At 39.2% G+C, this 22,558-nt stretch overlaps 1 protein-coding gene across 5 annotated transcripts in view; it reads left to right on the top strand.

Moving 5' to 3' along the window:
* The window catches only part of CPEB3 (cytoplasmic polyadenylation element binding protein 3), a 178,579-nt gene extending 157,599 nt beyond the window's left edge, over window positions 1–20,980 (top strand). For all 5 annotated transcript variants that reach the window (XM_068548971.1, XM_068548970.1, XM_068548972.1 and 2 more), the window contains one exon: window positions 18,613–20,980. In XM_068548971.1, coding sequence (XP_068405072.1) covers window positions 18,613–18,840 — 228 coding nt within the window. In that variant the 3' untranslated portion in view covers window positions 18,841–20,980. The remainder of the gene's footprint in view (window positions 1–18,612) is intronic.
* Window positions 20,981–22,558: the final 1,578 nt, after the last annotated feature.

The following is a 22,558-nucleotide window of genomic DNA, read 5'->3' as shown; positions in this document are numbered from 1 at the left end:
ACTTCTCAAGACTCAGGAAAGCCATTGACTGTTTTCTGCTCACTGTATTTGGGTTAACCATACCCTCCATATCTTAGAGTAGTTCTTGATAAACATTTAGGGTAACAACCAGTTGTAATGGAAGGAGTATGGAGTTTGGAGCTAGAACAGATTCCAAAACAGTTAAACCTTTGCTGCACCAGTCACTGGTGACTCAAGCAAGTTACTCAATGCCGGGAGCCTTGGGTCCTCATCTGCAACTCCCTCCTGGGGATGGTGTGACGATTAAATGAGATTTGAAGATTGAACAGCCAGAGTCATATGGCAGTTAATAGATGTTTAACTGGCACTTGCTGGCTAATAGTATTCATCTTGCTGGAAGTATACTTACACTGCTGTTAATATTACGTAGCTTGAATTTTATCGGTTGCTCTGCTGAAGATGCAGTGAAAAGATAACACTGGTTAGTGAAAAGGGCACTGGCTAGAGTCAGATGACCGGGTCTAGATCTGGTCCTGTTCCTGGTGGGCTGTGTGATTTTGAGCAGGTCACTTAAATTCTGAGTTTCAGTGTATAATGAGTACAGCTTTGTGTATCCGACTAGATTGTTGAGAAGCCCAGAAGAGATACTGAGCAAGAAAGTAATATATACAGTGTGTCTCACTGGACACATGTAGAGTGGGACTGTTGTGGGCAAAAGAATGCCATCTCCATCCACATGGTGTCAAAAGGGACCTATCAGTTCCTTCAGTGCCCTAGGATGAGAGTCATCTAAGTGGGAGAACTGGAAATCATTGAAAGTGATGGATTCCTTTCTCTCCCTGTCTCCCAGCTCCATCTTCATGCTCTTTGTTTGCTCTGACCAAGGTGCAGACCATTTTCTTTATTATGAGAGAAGGAAGTCAGCTTCCATCTTGAGTGGGGCTCCTTTTTCACTGGTCTTCTGTGAATATTACACTCCTTTCTCCCTAACTGTTACTCTATCCTTGTTTTCTTCTTGCTTTGAACATGGCCAGCAATACCTTATTTTGTTGTCCCTGGCATTCTGAGCCTCTCTTAACTGCACCGTTTGCTGTAGATGCTTTTTTAGGTTGATTCTACTTTTATATTTATGTGTCTTTCTTCTAAAGCTTAAGTTTGAGCTTTCCAGAGGGTTCCCATTATATATAAGCATATTAGTATTTCCTTAGGTAATGCCCTTTTTCTTTCTCAGGGGCTCTGTTCTTGATTGACCATGGAGAATTTCTGTCATCGGGCACACCCTTCTTTCCTGAATAACCCTTCCAGGTTTTTAGCAATAGTCTCATAGCTAAGGTTTTGAAGCTTCGAAAGTCAGTGGCAGGTGCCTACCTGTGCCCACAATCCCTTTTCCTTGCTATTGCAAATTCCAAGATGCTATAGTCCTTTTCTCCTTCATTCTAATGTTAGCCTAAAGTTGCTTTTAAACCGAGGCCTTGACTATTTTGAATAGCTTCAACCTTTATTATCCTTCTGGTCAAAGGAATCTCTTTTGCTGTCTGTATCATAAATGCAGATTCAGTGGAATCAGCAGATTTAAAAAAAAAAAAAAAAAAAACAAGTATAGATGGCATTTTACAGGCCACTTGCTTCGTGTTTGCAGCCCTTTCCTCTTTCACTGTTTGCCCCATATGGAGAGTGGGAGAGGGCCTCCTGCAGAGCAGCAATGTTTGGAATCATGGAAGTGCTAGCACTGTTTAAGGTGTATGTTCTCAGGCTGCACCTTTCCTAGGTAAACTGTGGGAGGTAAATGAAGAAGGATCTGATTGGTATATTTCATTAACCTCTTTTATGTCCAACCACCTTTTTTCAAAAAAGACATCTCTTTTGAGAGTTTATATGTTTATGTATCGTCCTTGTTGTTGTTATTGCTGCTCTTTGGCTAAGCTTTTAGATGGAGTGGTTTATGGGGAAAATACAGCCTTTATAGATTTGATTTCTTCTCATCATCGTAGAGACTTTTGGCTTGCCTATGAATATAAAATATGCCAATATGCAACAGTTACAGAAACAGTTGCGCCTATGGCTTTGGCACTTTTATCTCTGCTGTCATCTCACTCATCCATGTCATCATCTTTAAAGAAGAGGTGATTTAAAAAACTTTTGTTTTGGTAACAGCTTTATTGAGATATAATTCATAAACCCTACAAATCAACAATTTGAAGTATTCAATTCAGTTTTTAGTATATTTACATAGTTGTGCAATCATCACCACAGTCAATTTTAGAACACAGGAAGAAGTATTTGAATGTGCATCCTTCAAGTCTGCAATAAGAGGATCAATTGAATAATGACCCCAGTGAGGACAGGGAGTTGAGGGATAGTGGATTTATCCTGTATAATTTTACTCAGCTCATTATAGGGAAGGGATCCTACTTATTAACTTGTGCTCTTTGAAGTCATAGGAACAAGGCAGCCCAGGCTGTTGGGGCAAATTTCTGCCCCCTGCTATGGCAGTAATTAGGGTGCCCCAAGAATATGTGACTTGTTGGAGTGGGCTGATAAATCTATGCATCAGCAAGCTTTTCGCCATAGTATGCGTAGCAATGGGAGGACTAACAGGTGGAAGAGGCTTCTAATGGTAGTTCCTCACGGAGCTGCCATGATCTCGACTCTGCCACCTGTGCCCAGAGATCTGAATGGGAGTGCTTGGCACTTGGCTGACACTCAGTAAGTGTGTAGAATAAACTAGGTTGGTATATGGGAGAGCAAGGACTAGAAGCAACCCCAATTCAACTTTTGCCCAACTCCAATTCCTTCTTTACATGAAAAACTAAAGCCATCTTTTAAAATCATGATTTGAATCACATCTTTCCCTCCTTTAAACCTTTTGATTATGTTCTACTGCTCTTAGGTTAAAGGTCAAAGTCCTTAATTAACACTGCATACATGACCCTTCGTGTACTACGTACTACCTCTGCCTCAGCTCCCATTTCCTCATCTTGAGCCAATCACAACTGGCCTTTTTCTCTATTTTACAGGGTGATTATGGATACTGTTTCCTCTGCCTGCCTGAAACTCACTTTTCCTTCAGGTCTCAGCTTAATTGTGAAAATTTTAGGAATCCTTTCTTCAGTGGAGCTTACATCTTCCCCATAGATCATTGTCATAATACCATCTATTATTCCTTTGTGGCATTAAATACCTCTGTAATGAAGCAATGCTTTAATGTCCACCTATGCTTCTAGACTATGCAGTCGATGAGGGCAATCAATGACTGTGTGTCTCTCGTGTTAGCTACTGTATACTCAATAATTGACACACAGTGGACACATTATTTAATTATATTTGAATGAATGAATGAGTTGTTGAATGAATGCTGATTGTTTGAGAGCTTCCAGATGGGAAGCCCTTTGGCATATCCAACTGTCCACCAGAGGGCACTCTGCACAGCTTTCTTTTTTTACTTAGTTAAGCAGGCACTTGAGTAATAAAGAAGTTTAGGTTTTGCTGTTTAGCATATCAAAAAGTTTATTTGACACTTATAGTACATTAAAGCTAGACTTTAACTTGGGCATGACCTCATCCAACCCCCTTTATTTGCAACAGAGAAGAATCTAGGAGAGGCTTGGAGACTCTCAAGACACCTGTCATTAATTGACGTGAGAGCTGCCTCTGCTTATGGAACTCCCTTCCCGAACATTGCTGCTCATCCAGGGTCTAATGTTTCTTTAAACCCACTTCTTCTATGAAGTCATTTTTCCACAGACCTGGGTAGGAACCCCTGAGTTGTATTATAGGTCCTTTAGTTAGTTTTATACGTGTTTCCATATTTCATGTAACTTTTCAGGTGAACATACACTGCACAGAGCAGGGCACATCTGGAGTTTGTTATCAGAATTTGTCAGTATGTCTATAGGTCATTTTGAATATTAACAAAATGAATTTGAAATTTTTTTTGCAATTGTTTTGCTTTTGATTTTAATTTTTATGTTGTCTTCATGTAAACCCTTTTTTAAGTCAGTGTGAGCCAATGCAACTCCACTGGATTATAACGTTTAGTGAAACTGGCATTTTTGCTGTCATAATGACCCTTGTTATTGAACATTATTATAAATGAGACAAATACAATTCATGCCTCAGTTTTTACTTCAAAAGAGAAGTTATTAACATCTTGAAATAAATCCTTTAAGGCTTACATTTATGCATATTTTATGGCTAATGTTCAACAGTTACTGGTCAACTGGTTATTCATCCCTATGATGACAATATTGAAGTTGTATGATACCCAGCACAGGGTTCTCAGCATTTCTTCTGCCTTGGCATACACTCTCATGGGTAACAGAGGCTCCCTAGAACACTAGTGTGGGGGGGTGTTTATGTATCTAAGGGTCCCACACCCACTCCTGCCATCATCACCCACAGAACCATGGCTGTAGTAAAAAAAAAAAAAGTGTGTCCTGGCTTAGGAACTGAGAGATCTGAGTTTACACTCCTAGCTCTTCTGCCAGCCATGATGTGACCTTGGGCAAGTTACTTAACCTTTTGAGGCTTGATTTTATTGTCCCAGAGTAATAAGAACACTAACCTAACAATCTTAAGGTTTATATCACAGATAAACAATGAAGGTGAAGAAGTGCTCTGGAAAGTTATTAGGCTGTACAGATGTTGATTTGTATCATTGCTGAACTTGGCCTATTTAAACTGTGCTGTTGGTTCCTAACCATATGTCCAAGACTAATAGTTGATTCGCTCTCTTTTTTTTTTTTTTGTCTTTTAAAGTGCCTACTCAGTTTCACTCGGAATCTTTAATATAAGGATAATGAAATAGTTGAAGTTGACACTAAAAAAAATAAAAAGAAAAAAGAAAATTTACCATAAGTGCCAATCTATCAACATGCAAGTTGGATGTTAGTCAGGACATGTATGTAGGGACTCAGGTTTCATTTAAAGGTGTAAACACCTGGATGCATTTTCTATTTAAAGGATTGAAGGTGTTTCTCTCTTTAGTCTAGAAAGAGGTGTTTTTACCAGTATCTTCTCTAATAATGAAAAGATTTTGAACCTGAAATTGAGTAAAAGGTTAGGATTAAATTTTACTTATATTCTTTTGAACAGTGTTTCTGTGAAAAACTGGAACAGTTTAAAGTATTTAAGTACAATAAGGGCAAAAGAGGACATCTGTACTCATTCTGTCTGTTTTAATGGTATTTTTAGAAGTGATGCCAAATGAACACTTAAGATGTGAAAGCTCTGCTAAATCCAGTTTTCTTTATAACTCGTCTAGGTCACTTACATATGAAAGATTTTTGTAGTGTGAAAATTGAGATCATTAGGCAATGGGTAATCTTTTTACATGGCCATTTTTCTGCTCTTTTGTCTACTCTCCATGGTGCTGAGAAAATTTGTATGGGTAGAATCAGTTGAGTCTCCCTTAATCTAAAAAAAAACATGATTTGATTTATGTGAACTATTTCTTTATAAAAATCTCAGGGATCCCTCCCACAGCTGTTGTTTAGCACAGCTATTGTTCTAGTAGAACGGATACTAGACTAGAATCAGCCAATCTTGGGTTTAGTATTAACTGTACCTACCTGTGTAGCTTGAAGGAAGGACATGTGTGTATGTGTGTTAAAGTGGTTTTGAAAACTATAAAGTACTCTGTCAATACACAGTGACACTGAAAACACATTAATTTACATGAAATCATAAATGACTAATATTTGAGCTCTTCTGGAAGATGTTTATTGGACAGTCTAATTGGAATTTCACATTATAAAAGGAGTTAAATATTTCAGGAAAGATAGGGGTAATGTTGGTTGGTTATTTGGGTTTTTGAAACAGGAGGAGGAACTCTCAGTAGGCAGGTCTGCCCTGCCCAGGAATCTGTCCCTAAAATTAGTTCCCCAAATCATCATTTCCTACACTGTTCTCCATGAAACATGACTCCCTTGGGATTTTAATATTTATTTTATAAAAAAAATCTTTTTCTGAGTCAAATGAGTTTAGAAATGCTTTCTTGAAGAAAGTTAAATAGGCTAGTTTATTCTAGGACTTCTTGGAAGCATTTATATACTAATCTCATTGTGAACATCCAAGAAGGAAACAATATGCAATTTTTCACAAATTTTTTGATCATGGAACTCTTCTAAAATGTACCATCTCTTGGGAATAGTGTTCCAGGGAACCCAGTTGAGTAATTAGTGTTTTCAGCTTCGTTTCTTCTTTCATGCTCAAAATCAAAAGTTTAGTAAGCAGTTGATTGTTTTTCCCTTCCTCGGTCCTTTTTCCAAGTTTGTCCCACCCACCATATAGTCTCTCTCTTTTTTTTTTTTTTTTCTTATTGTGGTGTAAAAAACACATGAGATCTACCCTCTTAACAAATTAAGTGTACAGTACAGTATTGTTAACCATAAGCCCAATGTTATACTGCAGATCGCTAGAACTTTTTCAGCTTGTGTAATCGAAACTTTATACCCTTTGAACAGCAACTCCCCATTTCCCCCTGCCCCCAACCCCTGGCAATCACCATTCTACTTTCTGCTTTCTATGAGTTTGACTACGTTAGATTCCTCATATGGAATCATGTGGTGTTTGTCCTCTTGTGAATGGCTTATTTCATTTAGCATAATGTCCTTAAAGTTCATCCATGTTGTCACATGTGACAGGATTTCCTTCCTTATTACTTCTGGATAATATACTGTTTTATGTATATACTACATTTTCTTTGTCCATTCATCTGTCAGTGGGCATTTAAGTTGCTCCCACACCTTGGTTATTGTGAATAATGCTGCAGTGAGCATAATAGTGCAAATATCTCTTCAAGATCCTGCTTTCAGTTCTTTTGACTGCCCAGAAATGGAATTGCTGGACATGTGTCTTCTATCTACAAAGGGTTGGGGTGGGGTAGCTGCATATTCAGAATGCTGGGAAGGGCACTGAAAGTGTGGTTGCTATTCTCTTTAGTATTTGTAGTCCTTCATCTCTTGATTTCTTGAGATTATCTATTGTATCTTTCTAACACATCAGTCTCTATATAAGAAGGGAAAATAGTTTTGAAATCAATATAGCATTGGGAAATAATGTTCCCTTGACTCTATTTTAGCTTAGTGTAGAAGACCTGAGAGTCTGACTTTGTTAGCTAATTTGGAGCTTTCTGATACTTTTATTTAAGGAACATTGTGATAGTTAAGCCATAGCACATCGTATGTGCTTTGAATAGCACTTTTTAGAATAACCCATTTTTTATTTAGTGAGATGTTATCCACTGCACCTTTCTTTGCAAGCACTTCAAGTACTTCACACATTTAATCTTTTTTTCTCTCTTCACTAAAAACATGTTGGGCCTGAATTTTAGCTAAAGATTATCAAAGGCTTTATATTTTTAGCCTGCATGAAGATTAATATGAACTAGTAACCATACTAACAGAAGTGCTGATAATACTGCTCTTTGTCCCTGGCCACAGCTAGAATATATGAGATGACTCAATAGCAAAAGAAGTGAGGGTTCTGACGACCTGTTCCCAGACTATTTCTGCTCCTAGCCTTAGTCTGGGACTCCCACAACCCAGCCTTTAACTTGCTGCTGTTACTGGCCCTGGCCTTGATCTGGCTTGAAAGTTTCCCAGCTGTAGCTATAGCTATGTTTGGTTTGACCCTTTGAGAGGAAGCAACACCCAGAAGTGAGTTCAAATATTTTCTGAATACCACATGGGCTTATTTTGAAGCCCTGGGAGTCTCAGAGCCTTTGACTAGAAATAGCTTTTAAAATAGAGTTTGGGTCATCTTAAGAAAGAGAGAAAAATATTCCTCTTCTCTGAGTGGCATGGGACCTTTTTGTCTTGTCTCTCCTTCCTGGTCTTGACCCCTCATCTCTTCTGTCCTTCGCTCTCTTTTTATGTCTTCTCCTGTGGAATTGTGATAATTTTTAATATGAAAACTCTTTAGAGTGATTAAGTGTTCTTCTTTCCTTCTCATATTTGAGTTTAGGCGCTGTTTATGAGATTATTAATGGGAAAAAGCCACAGTTTTTTAAAGTAGTTACCTCAGTAGGATATTCAAGTTCTTTGACCCCAGAAGGCAGGGGTATCAGTCAGTTAGCAATTTCTTGGTGAGTGCTTATTTTTACTTGGAAGAGAGCTGATCCAAACCTCTAATATAGTAGAGGAAACTGTGGCCTGCAAGGTTATGACGTAGCCAGTTAAATGGATAGAGCCAGAGGGCTCTGCACGTCTGCATCCTGGGGGGTTAGGGAGTGGTGATGCCATGGCAGTCATGCATTTTATAGATTTTAAATGACTTTCTTAACCCATTGTTCTCTATACGATATGCTCTTCTACCACTAGAAATTGATTTGGGGCTGATTTATATCCTCACCTCCAGCCCCATTCCCAAGCAGCATGGAAGGAAACAAGATTAGAGAGTGAATGTATGGAGTATGCAGGATTCTGTCAGCTGGGCCTTCTTCGTTTCATGAAAAAGTAATCTTAAGACCAAACAGAGCACTCACAGATCTCTCTGTGTTCTATAGACATACAGCAAAGGTGTCAACATTAGCACACATAAGTATGTTTCCTTGTGGGAAAGGCATAAGGGTGATTTTAAAACCTTTCTTCCTCTAGCACTTGAAAATATGAAAAATGGTCAGTCCCATCCTTTGAAAGGTAAAAAGAGAATAAAATTCAACCATTTTCGCTGTGTTTATTTTAATCTACCCCAGATTTCTTCTAAAATTAATAACTGCGAATTTGCTATAACTGGAAGGTTGTGGATAACTTTGTTGCTAAGGAAAAGCTATTTTCACGTTGCTGCTTTAATTTCCTAGGCATCTGTCATCTGCTTTCTAAACAGCAGGATTCCAGCTCATAGTTGAAAAACTAAAGATTTAGTTTAAACATTCTTAGTATTGCCTGCCGGTGGAGGACTTGCTTTAGCAACTGTAAAGACACCGTGTTTAGTGGGAATGGTAATGCGGTTACTGTGGATTTTAGGCCTGGATAGATGTACTCTGTGACACATGCCAAGAAGATTAGGAATACGTTATGTTTAAAGCTTTGAGTACACCAAACAAAATGGTCTTTCCAGGAAGCACGTTGCTCCAGATGATAAGAAATGGCCTACCTGACTTCTGGGCAGGCCTTTCCAGACAGTTATCCCTATTAAATTATACCTCTTCACTTGGCCTCTTTCTCCAGTTTGTCCACTCTGACTCCATTATCTGAAATCATTGCTGCTACTCATCTTCCAGCCACCTGTAAACATGCCTTACCTGCCTTGGGACGGCTGGGTATCTGACAGACTTAATTTGTTTTTTTTCCTGTCACCAAAGGGCAGACTGCGGCAGGGACCAGCTGTTCTTAATATGACCTTTAGCACATAATTCAAGCTGAGCCTGACCTTGGCTAATGCCTCCTTTCTCATTTCTACAACCTTTCGGGTCCAAGGAGAGAGAACTCTGGACCTGTGAATAGTTTATGGTCTCCCTAGGTATCACCTCTCTGCCACCAAGAGCTGTTAATCATTGCTTTATTTACTTTAGGAGGTCATTATGTTGACCAATATCAAAATGACTGCCAAGCAAAATATTTTCCCTAGCTTGTTAGAAACACAACAATGTCAACATTGAGATCAGTTTATTAAAGTATGGCTTTTTCTTCGCCTATATCATTCTACATATATTATTCCCTTTTTCCATCTTTTTATAGCCACTTATCCAGCATTCCCCATCAGTCTTCCTTATCCTTAATAGTTATCCCTCATCAATAAGTTACACATGTTCTCAGCATCCTTGGGTATGGTCACCTCCATTAGGTGTGTAGTATGAATTCAAGTGTTTCTCTCTGTAGGACGTTCTCATCTCCTGGTCCTGTAAATCTCTTTGAACCAGAAGGTCAGCTTGGTGATTTGATTGGCTCTGTGGAGGGCTCTAGTATTTGAACTTTAATGGTCATGTAGATCACTAATGTGATCCCAATAAGTTGGTGTCTCCAAAGTGCTGTAGCTTAATGATACTCCAGGTGTTTTCGGTGGTTAACAGAGAAGCCTCTTTTTATTTTATGTTATTTTATTTTAAATTTTATTTTTATTTTATTTGGGGGTATAGTTGATTTACAATGTTAGTTTCAGGTGTACAGCAAAGTGATTCAGTTATACATATACATATATCTATTCTTTTTCTGTTTTTATTTTAATAATTATGTATATGTGTATTGGGGAAAATAGAATTAATCTGGATAGTCAGGTAAAACATCAAGTAATAGTACAGATGGCATTAGGATATGGCAAAAACTACAAATGGTTGGGAATGCCTTTAAGAAACTCTCAAATAGACCATAAATTATTTTAGGGAAGAACTATGCCTTGTTCTCCATTGTATTTCAGTTTTTAATACGGTGGCATATAAGGAATAGGCACTCCATAAATATTCGTCAAATGAATGAAGCCATTTGAGCCAAAATAATCACCCTTCTTTAGCATAAGGACCACCTAACTACCAGTGTCCTTCATGCAGCTACTTCTCTTTGTTGATATAAATTGTCAGAGGTACTGCTTGACTGTTGCCCTTTGAGAGGCTGTGGTTGCCACTTTGCACATGTGTTTGCGGATCATTTTGACTCTTGGTGTATGTCCTACCTTTTGGGCATGGCTGTACTCTTTGGATCAGTCCTTGCACACAGGTGCTGACAGCAGCTTTGCAATAATAGCACCACTCACCCATCTGGAAGGGAGCCCTCTGGAAGGTGTCGGGAAAGGCCTCCGAGAGCACAGTGGCAGTCCAGAAGCCACATCCTTTACTTTTTTGTCTCTATTCAGAGTCTTAGTTAATGTGTGAGATTTAGCAAATGTGATTATCTAGCTTTTAATCCAATTGTAATGATTGGAAGTTGCAAAATTATAAAGGGTCTTTGAAAGGTATTAATAGAAGTGGTAGCAGATAGACACATTTTGAAGGAGGTGACAGAAAAAATGAAAACTGTCCACTTCATTGTCCTACTTGCACTACTATAAAGGATGCTGATAGTACCCTTTGCTTAAGAGGGGGAAGAATAAATAGTACATTTTAGGAAGATTTCTATCAAGAAACATCAAAATTCAAGATGTTTAACACCAAAAAGAAAAAATGTCTGCTCCATGGAAAAGTAACTTATGAGAAATCCATTATTCCTTAAGGAAGCTGATAGAATAAGGCATCAGTGTATGCCTAGGCCTGGTGCCTCTGGCATGATAGGGCTTCATGGTAGATCTTCTGAAGTACTGTCTTGACTAGATCCCTCAAAACCCCTCATGCAGTAAGGAACATTGGTGCCAAGCTCAGCTGGAAGCCTGAATACATGGAAGATGCAGTTTATTCATATTGCATTTTCAGGTATCAGCATGAATGTATTACTTGACCTTACATTTATTTGTTCAGTGTTCTTCAGTTTGCAGTAGGTGCTTGTATCCATCACTCCACTAGATCTTAATATCCCCATGTTGTAGAAATCCTTTCAAAACAAACACTAATTCAGTCTTTTTCATGACTGCATGATAGTCCACAGGGTAGATGTACCACATTTTATTTAACCATTTCCCTATGAAATGGAGCAGGACCATGTGGGGCCCTCCTGGGTACAAAAGCCCCTCTGTGTCCCCCGTTTCTTGTTTGTAGAAAAAGACGTTAGTCTCCTAGGCCTTCCCTGAGTTCCAAAGAGCAGACTCAAGCAGTTACTAATTAGGGGAGTGAAGAAATGCAGAAACAAAGGAAAAATAGTCAAGAAACAACAGTTCAGCGATAAAACAGAGTCCTAGTTCCTCCTCAAGGGAAATACATAACAATCTGACACATATCTTTGAGTTGTTCTGCAGGAACTAAGGCCCCCCTCACCCCCACCCCCAGTGGAGCATGGTGACTACATGCTGACCACAAACTCACAGACCCCAGACTGGTTGGAACCAGAAGGTTGATGATTAAGATTCCTGAAACACCACCCTGTTACCTCACCACCAACCAGACAGAAGAAAGTCATGCCCCCTGCAACCCTCACCTCAAATGTTGCCTTTCAGAGCCCTTCCCTGAAAGCCATCAGGGAGTTTGGGTCGTTGAGCATGAGCCTCCTGTTCTCCTTGCTTGGCCCTGTAATAAAAGCTGTACTTTCCTCCACTACAACTTTGTATCAGTGAATTGGCTTTGCTTTGTGATGGGCAAGTGGACCCAAGTTCGGTTCCAAAAAACTAAAATTTCTGAACGCTGAAGATAAAGAGAAAATGTTACATGCTTCCACGTGAAAAGAGCTAGTTACTATCTCCTACAAAGGAAAAAAAAGAAAGAAATTGGCATCAGAGTTTTCATCTGCAGCACTGGAAGCTAGAACACCAAGGAATACTGTTGATTAGTCTGAGAGAAAAAGATGTGATCCCAAAATCCTGTATTTAGTCAAGATATGATTTCTCTGTCAAGAAGACTTGGAAGGACACTAGTAGCTTTATGCTATTCTAGAAATAAAAATGGAGAAAATAATCACAGTTGTAACAAAAATTATAAATTGCTTGCAATGAACCAAACCATAAAGATAGGATCTACATAAAGAAAGATTTAAACATAAAAAAATAATGATGATCTTTAAAAAAAAAATCAAAGCATCTAGGTCTGTATGAAAAAATTAAGGGCCATGTTGGCCTTCTTAATAAGGATTAGAAACTTAGAAGCTTCAGAAAGAAATAAATGTATTAGACTATGTAAAAATAAAATACATTTAAATGGCAAAGATGCCCTGAGAAAAGTCAATAGGCAAATGATGGATTTGGAAAACAATTGCAGATTATTATTTATACCATACAGAGAACTCTTAAAAATTTGCAAGAAAAAGACATACAACACAGTGGGAAAATGGGTAGAAGATAATTCACATAAGAATTCACAGGCAATGCACCTAAAAAAATGTTCACGTTTATTCATAGTCAAGAAAAAGAAAATTAACGTCACTTTATTCTCATCAGACTGGAGAGCATTTAAAAGAGGTGATAACTACTTATTATGTGCTGATAGAGATGTGAATTGCTACATTTTAAAAAAGCAAACTAGCAAAGTCTTAAAATTAAAAATACCTATACTCTTTGACCCAATAATCCTACCGTTGGTTGTTTTTAATGCTATAATCCCAACGCTTAGAAATAAAACCACGGATGTGAGGACACATGAAAGGTATATTTATTGCAGAATTGTCAATAGTGGCAAAAAACTAAAAAACAAAGTAAATGTACATGTATGGGTGTTACCCAACCGAACTTGGGTCCCCTCACCCGTCGCAAAGCAAAGCCAATTCACTGACACCAGGTTGTGGTGAGGCATTTATTGCAGGGCCAAGAAAGGAGAATGGGCAGCTCATGCTCAAAAGACCCAAACTCCCTGATGGCTTTCAGGGAAGGGCTCTGAAAGGCAACATTTGAGGTGAGGATTGCAGGGGGCATGACTTTCTTCTGTCTGGTTGGTGGTGAGGTAACAGGGTGGTGTTTCAGGAATCTTAATCATCAACCTTCTGATTCCAACCAGTCAGGGGTCTGTGTGCTTATGGTTAGCATGTAGTCACCATCCTCCACCTGGGTGAGGGTCTTAGTTCCTGCAGAACAACTCAAAGATATGTGTCAGATTGTTATGTATTTCCCTTGAGGAGGAACTAGGAGTCTGTTTTATCGCTGAACTGTTGTTTCTTATTTTTCGTTTCTTTCTGCATTTCTTCACTTCCCTAATTAGTAACTGCTTGAGTCTGCTCTTTGGAACTTAGGAAAGGCCCAGGAAGCTAAAGCCTTTTTCTACAAACAAGAAACGGGAGACCCAAGGTGGGGGTTGTATCCAGGAGGGCCCCACACCGTTCTGCTCCGTTTCAATCCCCTCCCCTTTTTAAAATTTATTTATTTATTTTTAATTAATTTATTTTTGGCTGTGTTGGGTCTTCATTGCTGCGTGCGGGCTTTCTCTAGTTGTGGCGAGCGGGGGCTACTCTTTGTTGTGGTGCGCGGGCTTCTCATTGTGGTGGCTTCTCTTGTTGCGGAGCACCGGCTCTAGGTATGTGGGCTTCAGTAGTTGTGGCACGTGGGCTCAGTAGTTGTGGCTCGCGGGCTTAGTTGCTCCACGGCATGTGGGATGTTCCCAGACAAGGGATCGAACCCATGTCCCCTGCGTTGGCAGGCGGATTCTTAACCACTGCGCCACCAGGGAAGCCCCTGTTCACTTTAAAATGGTTAATTCTTTATGACTTTAACCTCAATTTAAAAAATTAATTTAAGCTCTTAAAAAAAACTGAGAGACAAAACCCCCCACATAACCACAATGCCACTTTTACACCTAAACAAAAGTAACATTAAAAATATATATATATATATTACTGGAAAGTGCCCTTTGTGCTAGGCTTGAATCTCCTTAAGTACTCTTTTCACATGTGTATATATTACAAAGGGCTATTGTCTTTCTCCTCTGGCAGCTTTCTTTTGCTGAATGTAAAAGACCAATCCTCTCTCTCACTGCTGGATCCCCTTTTCTGGGCTTTTTGGGACTCAGATCTGGTTGCTGGAGCACCCTGAGTGTAGGCGTCTACCTGGTGGTAGAAGCAAAGCAGTCCTCGGCTCATGGACCGAAGGTGGAAAAGCTCGCTGCTCCTAGTTCCCCACACACCCTGCCTCTACCAGTAGTCCTCCCACCTCAGGGCAGAGGGGACTTAGTCCACCACTTTGCTCCTTCTTGGCCTTCAAGTACAGGGAGTTCAGGCCAGGTTATATACACTTTCATGAGCCTACAGCTCCCTTCCCCCAGGAGCCCACAACCTCTGCAGACCACATTCTTCCCCAGATCTACTCTGTCCTCAAGTTGCTTGAAGATAAGGAGAGATGCTGACTAAGGCAAAACTATAGATAGGAAATGCCAGAAGAGCAAAGTGGAGTATTAAGTTCAAAGGAGGAAGGAATAGTTCCCTGTGGGGCTGAAAGGCTGGGCCTATAGTTAATTTTCGACAAGGTTGGTGAGACCATTCAATGGGTAAAGAATAGTCTCTTCAACAAATGGTCCTGGGGCAACTGGATATCCACATGCTAAAGAATGAAGTTGAACCCCTGTTTCACACTATATACAAAATTAACTCGAAATCAGTTAACCTAACTATAGGCGTTAAAACCATAAAATTCTTAGAAGAAAACATAGGGGCAAGTCTTTTTCTTTTTTTTTTTTAAATAAATTTATTTATTTTATTTATTTATTTTTGGCTGCGTTGGGTCTTCATTGCTGCACACGGGCTTTCTCTAGTTGTGGCTAGCGGGGGCTACTCTTCGATGCGGTGTGTGTGCTTCTCATTGCGGTGGCTTCTCTTGTGGGGCATAAGCCCTAGAGCGCGTGGGCTTCAGTAGTTGTGGCATGTGGGCTCAGTAGTTGTGGCACGCTGGCTCAGTAGTTGTGGCACACGGGCTTAGTTGTTCTGCGGCATGTGGGATCTTCCCGGACCAGGGCTTGAACCCGTGTCCCCTGCACTGGCAGGCAGATTCTTAACCACTGCACCACCAGGGAAGTCCAGGGAGCAAATTTTCTTGACCTTGAATTTGGCAGTGGATTCTTAGCTATGACATCAAAAGGAAGAACAGCAAAAGAAAAAAATAGATAAATTGGACTTGCTCAAAATTAAAAACTTTTGTGCATCAAAGAACATTTTCAAGAAAGTGAAACACAACCTACAAAATGAGAGAAAATATTTGCAAATCATATGTCTGATAAAAGTCTAGTATCTAGCATACATAAAGAAGTCTTACAACTCAACAACAGAAAACAATCCAATATTTAAAATGGGCAAAGAGCTTGAATAGACCTTTCTCCAAAGAAGGTATACAAATGCCAACAAGTATATGAAAAGATGCTCAATGTCGTCAGTAAGGAATTGCAAATCAGAACCACAATGAGACATCTCTTCATACCTATTGGGATGACTATAATCACAGAAATGGAAAACAAGTGTTGGTGAGTATATGGAAAAATTGAAACCCTTTTACATTGCTGGTGGGAATGCAAAATGGTACAGCCGCTGTGGAAAACAATTTGGCAGTTCCTCAGAAAGTTAATTATAGAATTGTCATATGCCCCAGCAATTCTACTCCTAGGTATGTACTGAAAAGAATTGAAAACAAATATTCAAACAAACATATGTACATACATGTTCATAGCTGCACCATTCACAATAGTCAAAAGGTAGAAATAACCCAAATGTCCATTAATGAATGAATACATAAACAAAATACCATATATATACATGCATATACATACACAAACAATGGAATATTATTCAGTCATACAAAGGAATCAAATATTGCTATATGCTACATGGAGGAACCCCAAAACATTATGATAAGTGAAAGAAGCCAGACACAAAAGGTCACAATTATGTGATTACATTTATATAAAATATCCAGAATAGGTAAATCCATAGAGACAGAAAGCAGATAGGTTGTTGCCAGGGGCTGGGGAGGGAGAGAAGGTAGGGAAAACTGCTTAGTGGCTACAGGGTTTCCTTTTGGGGTGAAGAAAATGTTTTGGAACTAAATAGAGGTAGTGGTTGTACAACATTGTGAATATATTCAACGCCACTGACTTGTTCACTTTAAGATTGTTAATTTTATGCTAAGAAGGAAAGAGAAAAGAAAGACTGGGCCTTACTGGGTACAGGAAATTGTTGGGTGGGCTGAGCATGTAAGGTGGGAAGAAAGTGCAGGTAAGTTAGAGACCAGGTCGAGTTTGAGTTGGGGACTAGATGGGAGAGAGATTGGGGCAAATCCTGAAGGCTCTGGCTTACATTTGAGTCGCAGGGGACAGGGAATAAGTACCCCGTTATACTGAGGCAGCTGGGCTTACTCCTGAAGGTAGGGGAGAGCCTGAAGGGCTTTTGACCAGGCAAGAAACATTGAGAAGGCAGATGATTGAAACGTCTACCTGGACGTAGGAGAATTGACCCAGGGAAGGCCTGGAGCTTGGTGGCCAGTGCAGAGGCCATCGGTATTGGACAGGTGTGGATGCACGTTGTGGTGGCCTGGGCTAGAGAGGAAGCAGGGGGAGTGATAACTACACTTAATGAGGGCATCTGATGTGCCAGGCACAGTTCTGTGTGCTTTATGTGACTCAACTCATTTGCTCCTCATAGGAACCCTATAAAGTACGAACTGTTCTTTTCCCCCAGTGTACAGATGAGGAAACAGAGGCTCAGAGTACCTGAGAAATTTGCCTAAGGTTGTACAGCTAGTAATGTGGCTGGGATTTGAACCTAGGCAGATGACCCAAGAGCCACTACAGTTTTAGTTATGATGCAGAGATGAATGTGAGATTTTTTTTTTTTTGAAGCCCACTCACTAACCTGTTAGGTTGAGGAGGGAAAAATAGGAGGAAGGGAACTAGAGCCAAAGCAAAGACATTTTCCCCCTTGGGTAACCAAGGGCTGGGACAGGTCATCTCCAGTGGGTCTTCCAAGCAGAGACAGAACTCCAGAGGAGGCCAGCGAAGGGGCCTTCAGAAGGGAAGGTCCAGGAATGCCAGAGCCCAATCCCAGGCGTTTCCTATGTCCCTGCTCACCCCATGCTGTCCCCTATCAGCCCATCGATACCCTGCCCCATGCCCTGCTGGAACCTCCTGGCTGCGTCCAGAGGCAGCCCAAACTGTCAGGCAGTTGGCTCATGTCAAAAAAAACGTGGGTGCCCATCTCCATAGCCCCAGTGGCCACAGTGCTTGCTCTTCCCCAGAACGGCTCTAGAGGTCAGCGTGGGAAGGAGCCTGATTGCAGAGACTTGCCACCTTCCTGCTAATTTCTAACATTTGGGATGAAAACATTAATGATAGTCCGTTTCTGAGGTTCTAGGAAACGGACATGGGGGAAAACTGTGGTAACTTTTGTTCTTCCTTGCTTCTGGTTTTCCTCTAACATAGCCTGCAGGGCTGTGATGAAAAGTTCTCTATTGAAGCTTCCAGTCTTGGAGGGAGATTAAGGCAATAAAATCTAAAAAATAAAACCTCAATTGTTCGAGTAGCTTCTTAACATCCGCCTAGTCCCCCTTTCCCTGCCATCCATTGTGAACAGTACTGGGAGGTTAGTCTTTTGAAAGCCTTGTGCTTAAAACATTGAAGCCCAGAGCCTCACGGTCACCCTTCAGCTAGGCTTGCCAGCCCCAGTGGGACTTCCCCTTTGGCCCAGCTCCTGCCAAACTTCCCCAAGTACTTGCTCTGCCTTTGCCTACTTTTGGGCTTTGTCCTCGCTGGTTGCTCTCCCTGAAATGCTGTTTGTGCATAGCCGGGTGCTTCCCGGCCTTCAGGATTCAGCTCATGTGCTTTTACCTGTGCTACCTCTCTTAATCCTCCAGCACCCTTTGAGTTAGACCCTGCTATGCCCATCATATAGATATCCAGATGTGTGTGTGTGTCCGTGTATCACCGTTACACCCACTTTACAGATCCACATATAGAGCAAACAGAAGCACAGAGAGAGGTTACTGCCATCACACAACTAGTTAAGTAGTAAGTCAAGGAGCAGATCCCATACTGTCAGCCACTGTCTGATACCAGCTGAGTTCAACACCGAGTCTGACTGGGACATATTAAGCTCCATTATAAACTCTCAAGAGGAAGAAATGTGAGGAAGCTTTGCTAAAATCTTTTTTCCTGTCTTTCCTCTTTGGGTCCAGGTGGAAGTGAAGCCATATGTGCTGGATGATCAGATGTGTGATGAGTGCCAGGGCACACGCTGTGGTGGGAAGTTTGCCCCATTCTTCTGTGCCAACGTCACCTGTCTGCAGTATTACTGCGAATACTGCTGGGCGAGCATACATTCCCGCGCCGGGCGGGAGTTCCACAAACCGCTGGTGAAGGAGGGAGGTGACCGCCCTCGCCATGTCCCGTTCCGCTGGAGCTGAGCCCAGGGTATACCCAGCCACAAGTACTGGAGTAGATAACAAGGAGGGAAAAGAGAGGGCACTGCCTCAGGGCTTACAGTGTTCTGGAAATCTGTGCATTTGTTCTCGATTTTTAAAGAAGAAATGGGTCTTTTTATTATTATTATTATTTACAGTCATATTACTGAACTCAGTGTCCAGTATAATGCAGAATTGCAGAGTGTATAACGGTACTGATTTGCACTTTGATTCACACCTTTGTCTGCTTGGTACCTTAATTTCTTACACCTGATTTGTCACTCGTAGACTGCCATTCTCATCAGCGGCCATCAGGTTGATGTCTGTGATTTTTTTGTTTGTTGTTGTTGTATTGTTATTGTTTTGATCATTTTTGAACTGGAGCATGCACTTATTTTCAGAAACTTAGAGAATCGCCCCTAGGAGAAGACTTACCAAAGGTAATACTCGTGAGTAGGTGGCAGATGTAGCAAAAACTTCACAACAATTCAGCAATCATTAGTTGGGGTCATTTAGAGTAAGGAAAACCCTTAATGAAAATAAGCCTTTAGTTGCTCTCTATTTTGACATGTAAGGATACCTCATAAGCTGAATCTTTATTTTTCCTTCATGTTTAATTTTTGTTTTGCTGAGGATTTTGGTTAGATCTTTTAGTGTTAATGTAAATTTATGCTGCAATAGCTTTTGCTGCTATTAAAGTGGTATTATTAATACCATAATACTCTATTCAGGCTAAGGTATCAATTACAAAAAACCCAACAACATACTTTTGTGATTTAGGGATAGAATCAGCTGCCGAAAGGAGATCAGAATAGACTTGAGAAAGCTTCAACGGAAGGTCACTATTTCTGACTGCATGTTTACTTAATCAGGTTGCTGCATGCAATAAATTTTATATCTGATGTCTAGTATAAAACCTTCCCACAATGCACAAATTAAGAATCTATATAAGCTATAAAATACTGATTTTTTTTAAAAAAGATTTTTTTCATTCAAAGAAATGGTAATTGACTGGAGGAAGGCATGCCTCAATAAATGGAATGCTTCGGAAATTAGGAACAGCCCATAACAGAATGACCTATATTACAACCAATATAAAACCTAGGTGTAGGATATTCTTAAAGCAAATTTGTGGATGGTAGATGAAGTGTTTTGCGGTGCTCTGTTATATATTGTGCAATTTATTTTATATAGTAAAGTGATTATGTCTAACTGTGATCAAACTTAACTGTTTAAAGCCTCTGTGTCAGACATTAACGAACTTGACAGTTCATAACTGGTATATTATTAACTAACACATGAGCTCTTAGTTACAATCTCCTAGTGCTTGCACCATTTTACATAGCTTCAGACCTTGTCCAGAAAACCAAAGAGCTCATCTTAGCTTACAAACACTAGGAATATATACAGTATATAGAGATAAGTTGTCAATTGACAAACTAGGCACATTTTAAGAAAGTTGCGTGATTGTGATGCTAAAGAAATGTCTGTACAAAATAAGATGGCCTGGGCAGGGTTGGTTGTCTGGGTGAGAAATTAACTACTTAATTCCCTGGATTTATCCTGTAAAGCTTGAATAGAATTCAGACCTGCTAGTACTACCATGGACATTTTTTTAGCATTCACTCTTGGGCTGCAGATAGTAATATATAAACACACACAATGATTATGAGACTATGTAAATCTTTTTTTAAATCTTCTTCCTATGTTTTGGAATTCTGGGGACAATCTGACTGGATATGACACTGCAGAATAGATTTAAGTCGCTGTGTTTTATGTGCTGTGATGTCCTTGTACTGTCTTCATATCACTTGGTTTTGTTTTGTTTTGTTTTGTTTCTCCAGTGTTTAGTTGCAATTAACAGCTCTCAAACTATAGTTTGTTTTCAAAAAGGAAAAAACAAAATAGTTTTTTACTGGATTAAAAATGCTTATTAGAATTCTCCCCCTTTGAGGTTACCTCTGGGCTTTTTGGTAATAATTGCTTTTTTCCAGCCCAGCTGTGGTTTTCTGTTTGTTTTTTTTCTATGTTTGTGGTTTTTTTCATCTGTACAAGAAATTTTGTTATGCACTACTACTTTTTGTATTCTAGACAGTTTTCAAAAGTTGGCTGAAGATTTTTTTGTTTGTTTGTTTTTAAGGAAAAAGGCATGCTTTCTGACTGACATGATCTTTTGCAATACCTCAATTTTGAAATATAGGAAAGAAAATGATATTTTCTAAGTAAGTTTATTCAGAAAAATATATATTAATTTAATTCTGCAAGAAAAATGATTTAACAGATGGGTAACTTTATTTTTTTCATGCTTATTTGTGTTTTTTGAAAATGAAGAAGTTAGAGCTTTATAACTATAATATTAAAGATCATATCTAACCTACAGAAATCTACCTAATTATGTGAAAGAAGCAAAACTTTTTGAAGAAGCACCCCTCTTTCATGTACTAAAATAACACTGAGATTTAAAAAAAAAAGCTGGAATATTGTACAGCATAAAGCTGAAGTGAAGGCGAAAAAGCATTGTCATAAAGAATAGGTTACAAAAAATAAACTCCATTTGGTGCTGAAAGTTGTGAATAGGTGGTGGAAACTACTTTCCCTTAATTTGTATATTTATAATCAAGCGTTGATTGTGCACGACTGACCAGGATTGTGAAAGAGTTCTTCTGTTTGTATTTTTTTAAAGAGAACTTTTTTAGTTTATTAAATTATAACATGTTCCCTTTTGTTTTGTAAATAAATGTGCCCCCAAGTTGTTAATGTTATATTAAAAGAGAGGGTCCTTCAAAAAAAATTATTTTTTAAAACACAGAGGTGTTCTGACCTGCAACTTGATGGGAAGCCCCCGGGTATCACAGGTCCTGTTGTGGCCTTTCCTTGATGTGACACTTGAACTAGTCGATTTTTTGAAGGCTATAACCTAACCTCGACTATTTGTTGTTATGTGCAATACTGTTTGTACTGTTTGTATAAAAAATAGAAAAAAAAAAGAAAAGAAAAAAGGCATAAATCTTTATTGCAGATTTATTTTCATTGCAAACTTTAGACATTGTGATTCACTGAAATCATTTTTCTACTGTCAAATATGTACCTTTTCTTCATGCTGGTATTTTTTCAATAGTAATGTAGCCTTTGTACTGAGACAAATTTTCATTGTTATTTTTAGAAAGATTTTTTGCTAAGAAAAAAATTAAACATATTTACATATTTTTCATTTTATTTCGTATTTTCTTTAAGGAGTGCTTTCTCAATCATTAATAGAGTTGTTTCTGGGAGGGACTTTCATATCTGGTCAATGTCATAATATTATTTTGTATTTTTACTTGGAATAAATTAATTTTATGATGCTAATTCTTTAAAAGTTTATTTTTTTCATTTTCAGTTATTTTTGAAGCTAAAACCTTTGTAATATTGTTACTAAAGTGTCTAGTTTTTTGAAATGCAAAGCTTTATGTATTAACTTGCTGATGTGGTTTACAATAGTGTGACAACGATGAAAATGGTTGGTTATGTAAAGTGATTGGAAAATGTAATGGATAATTGGGTAATAAAATGACAGAATGAGCAGAACATGTGAGATTTTGACAAGCCTTTTCCTTTATTACAGTGGTTTAGTGTAAGACTAGGGATGTCACAGTACAGTTCTCTAGGGATGTCACAGTGGATTTATACAACACCAGGTGCAGCCAAATCTGTGGCCCTGATGATGAAGTCACCCCTTACT

Source organism: Eschrichtius robustus, chromosome 7 (assembly GCF_028021215.1).
Source record: "Eschrichtius robustus isolate mEscRob2 chromosome 7, mEscRob2.pri, whole genome shotgun sequence".
NCBI classification, from domain to species: Eukaryota; Metazoa; Chordata; class Mammalia; order Artiodactyla; family Eschrichtiidae; genus Eschrichtius; species Eschrichtius robustus.
The sequence above is the reverse complement of the archived record's forward strand: the minus strand, read 5'-3'. Positions and strand labels throughout refer to the sequence as shown.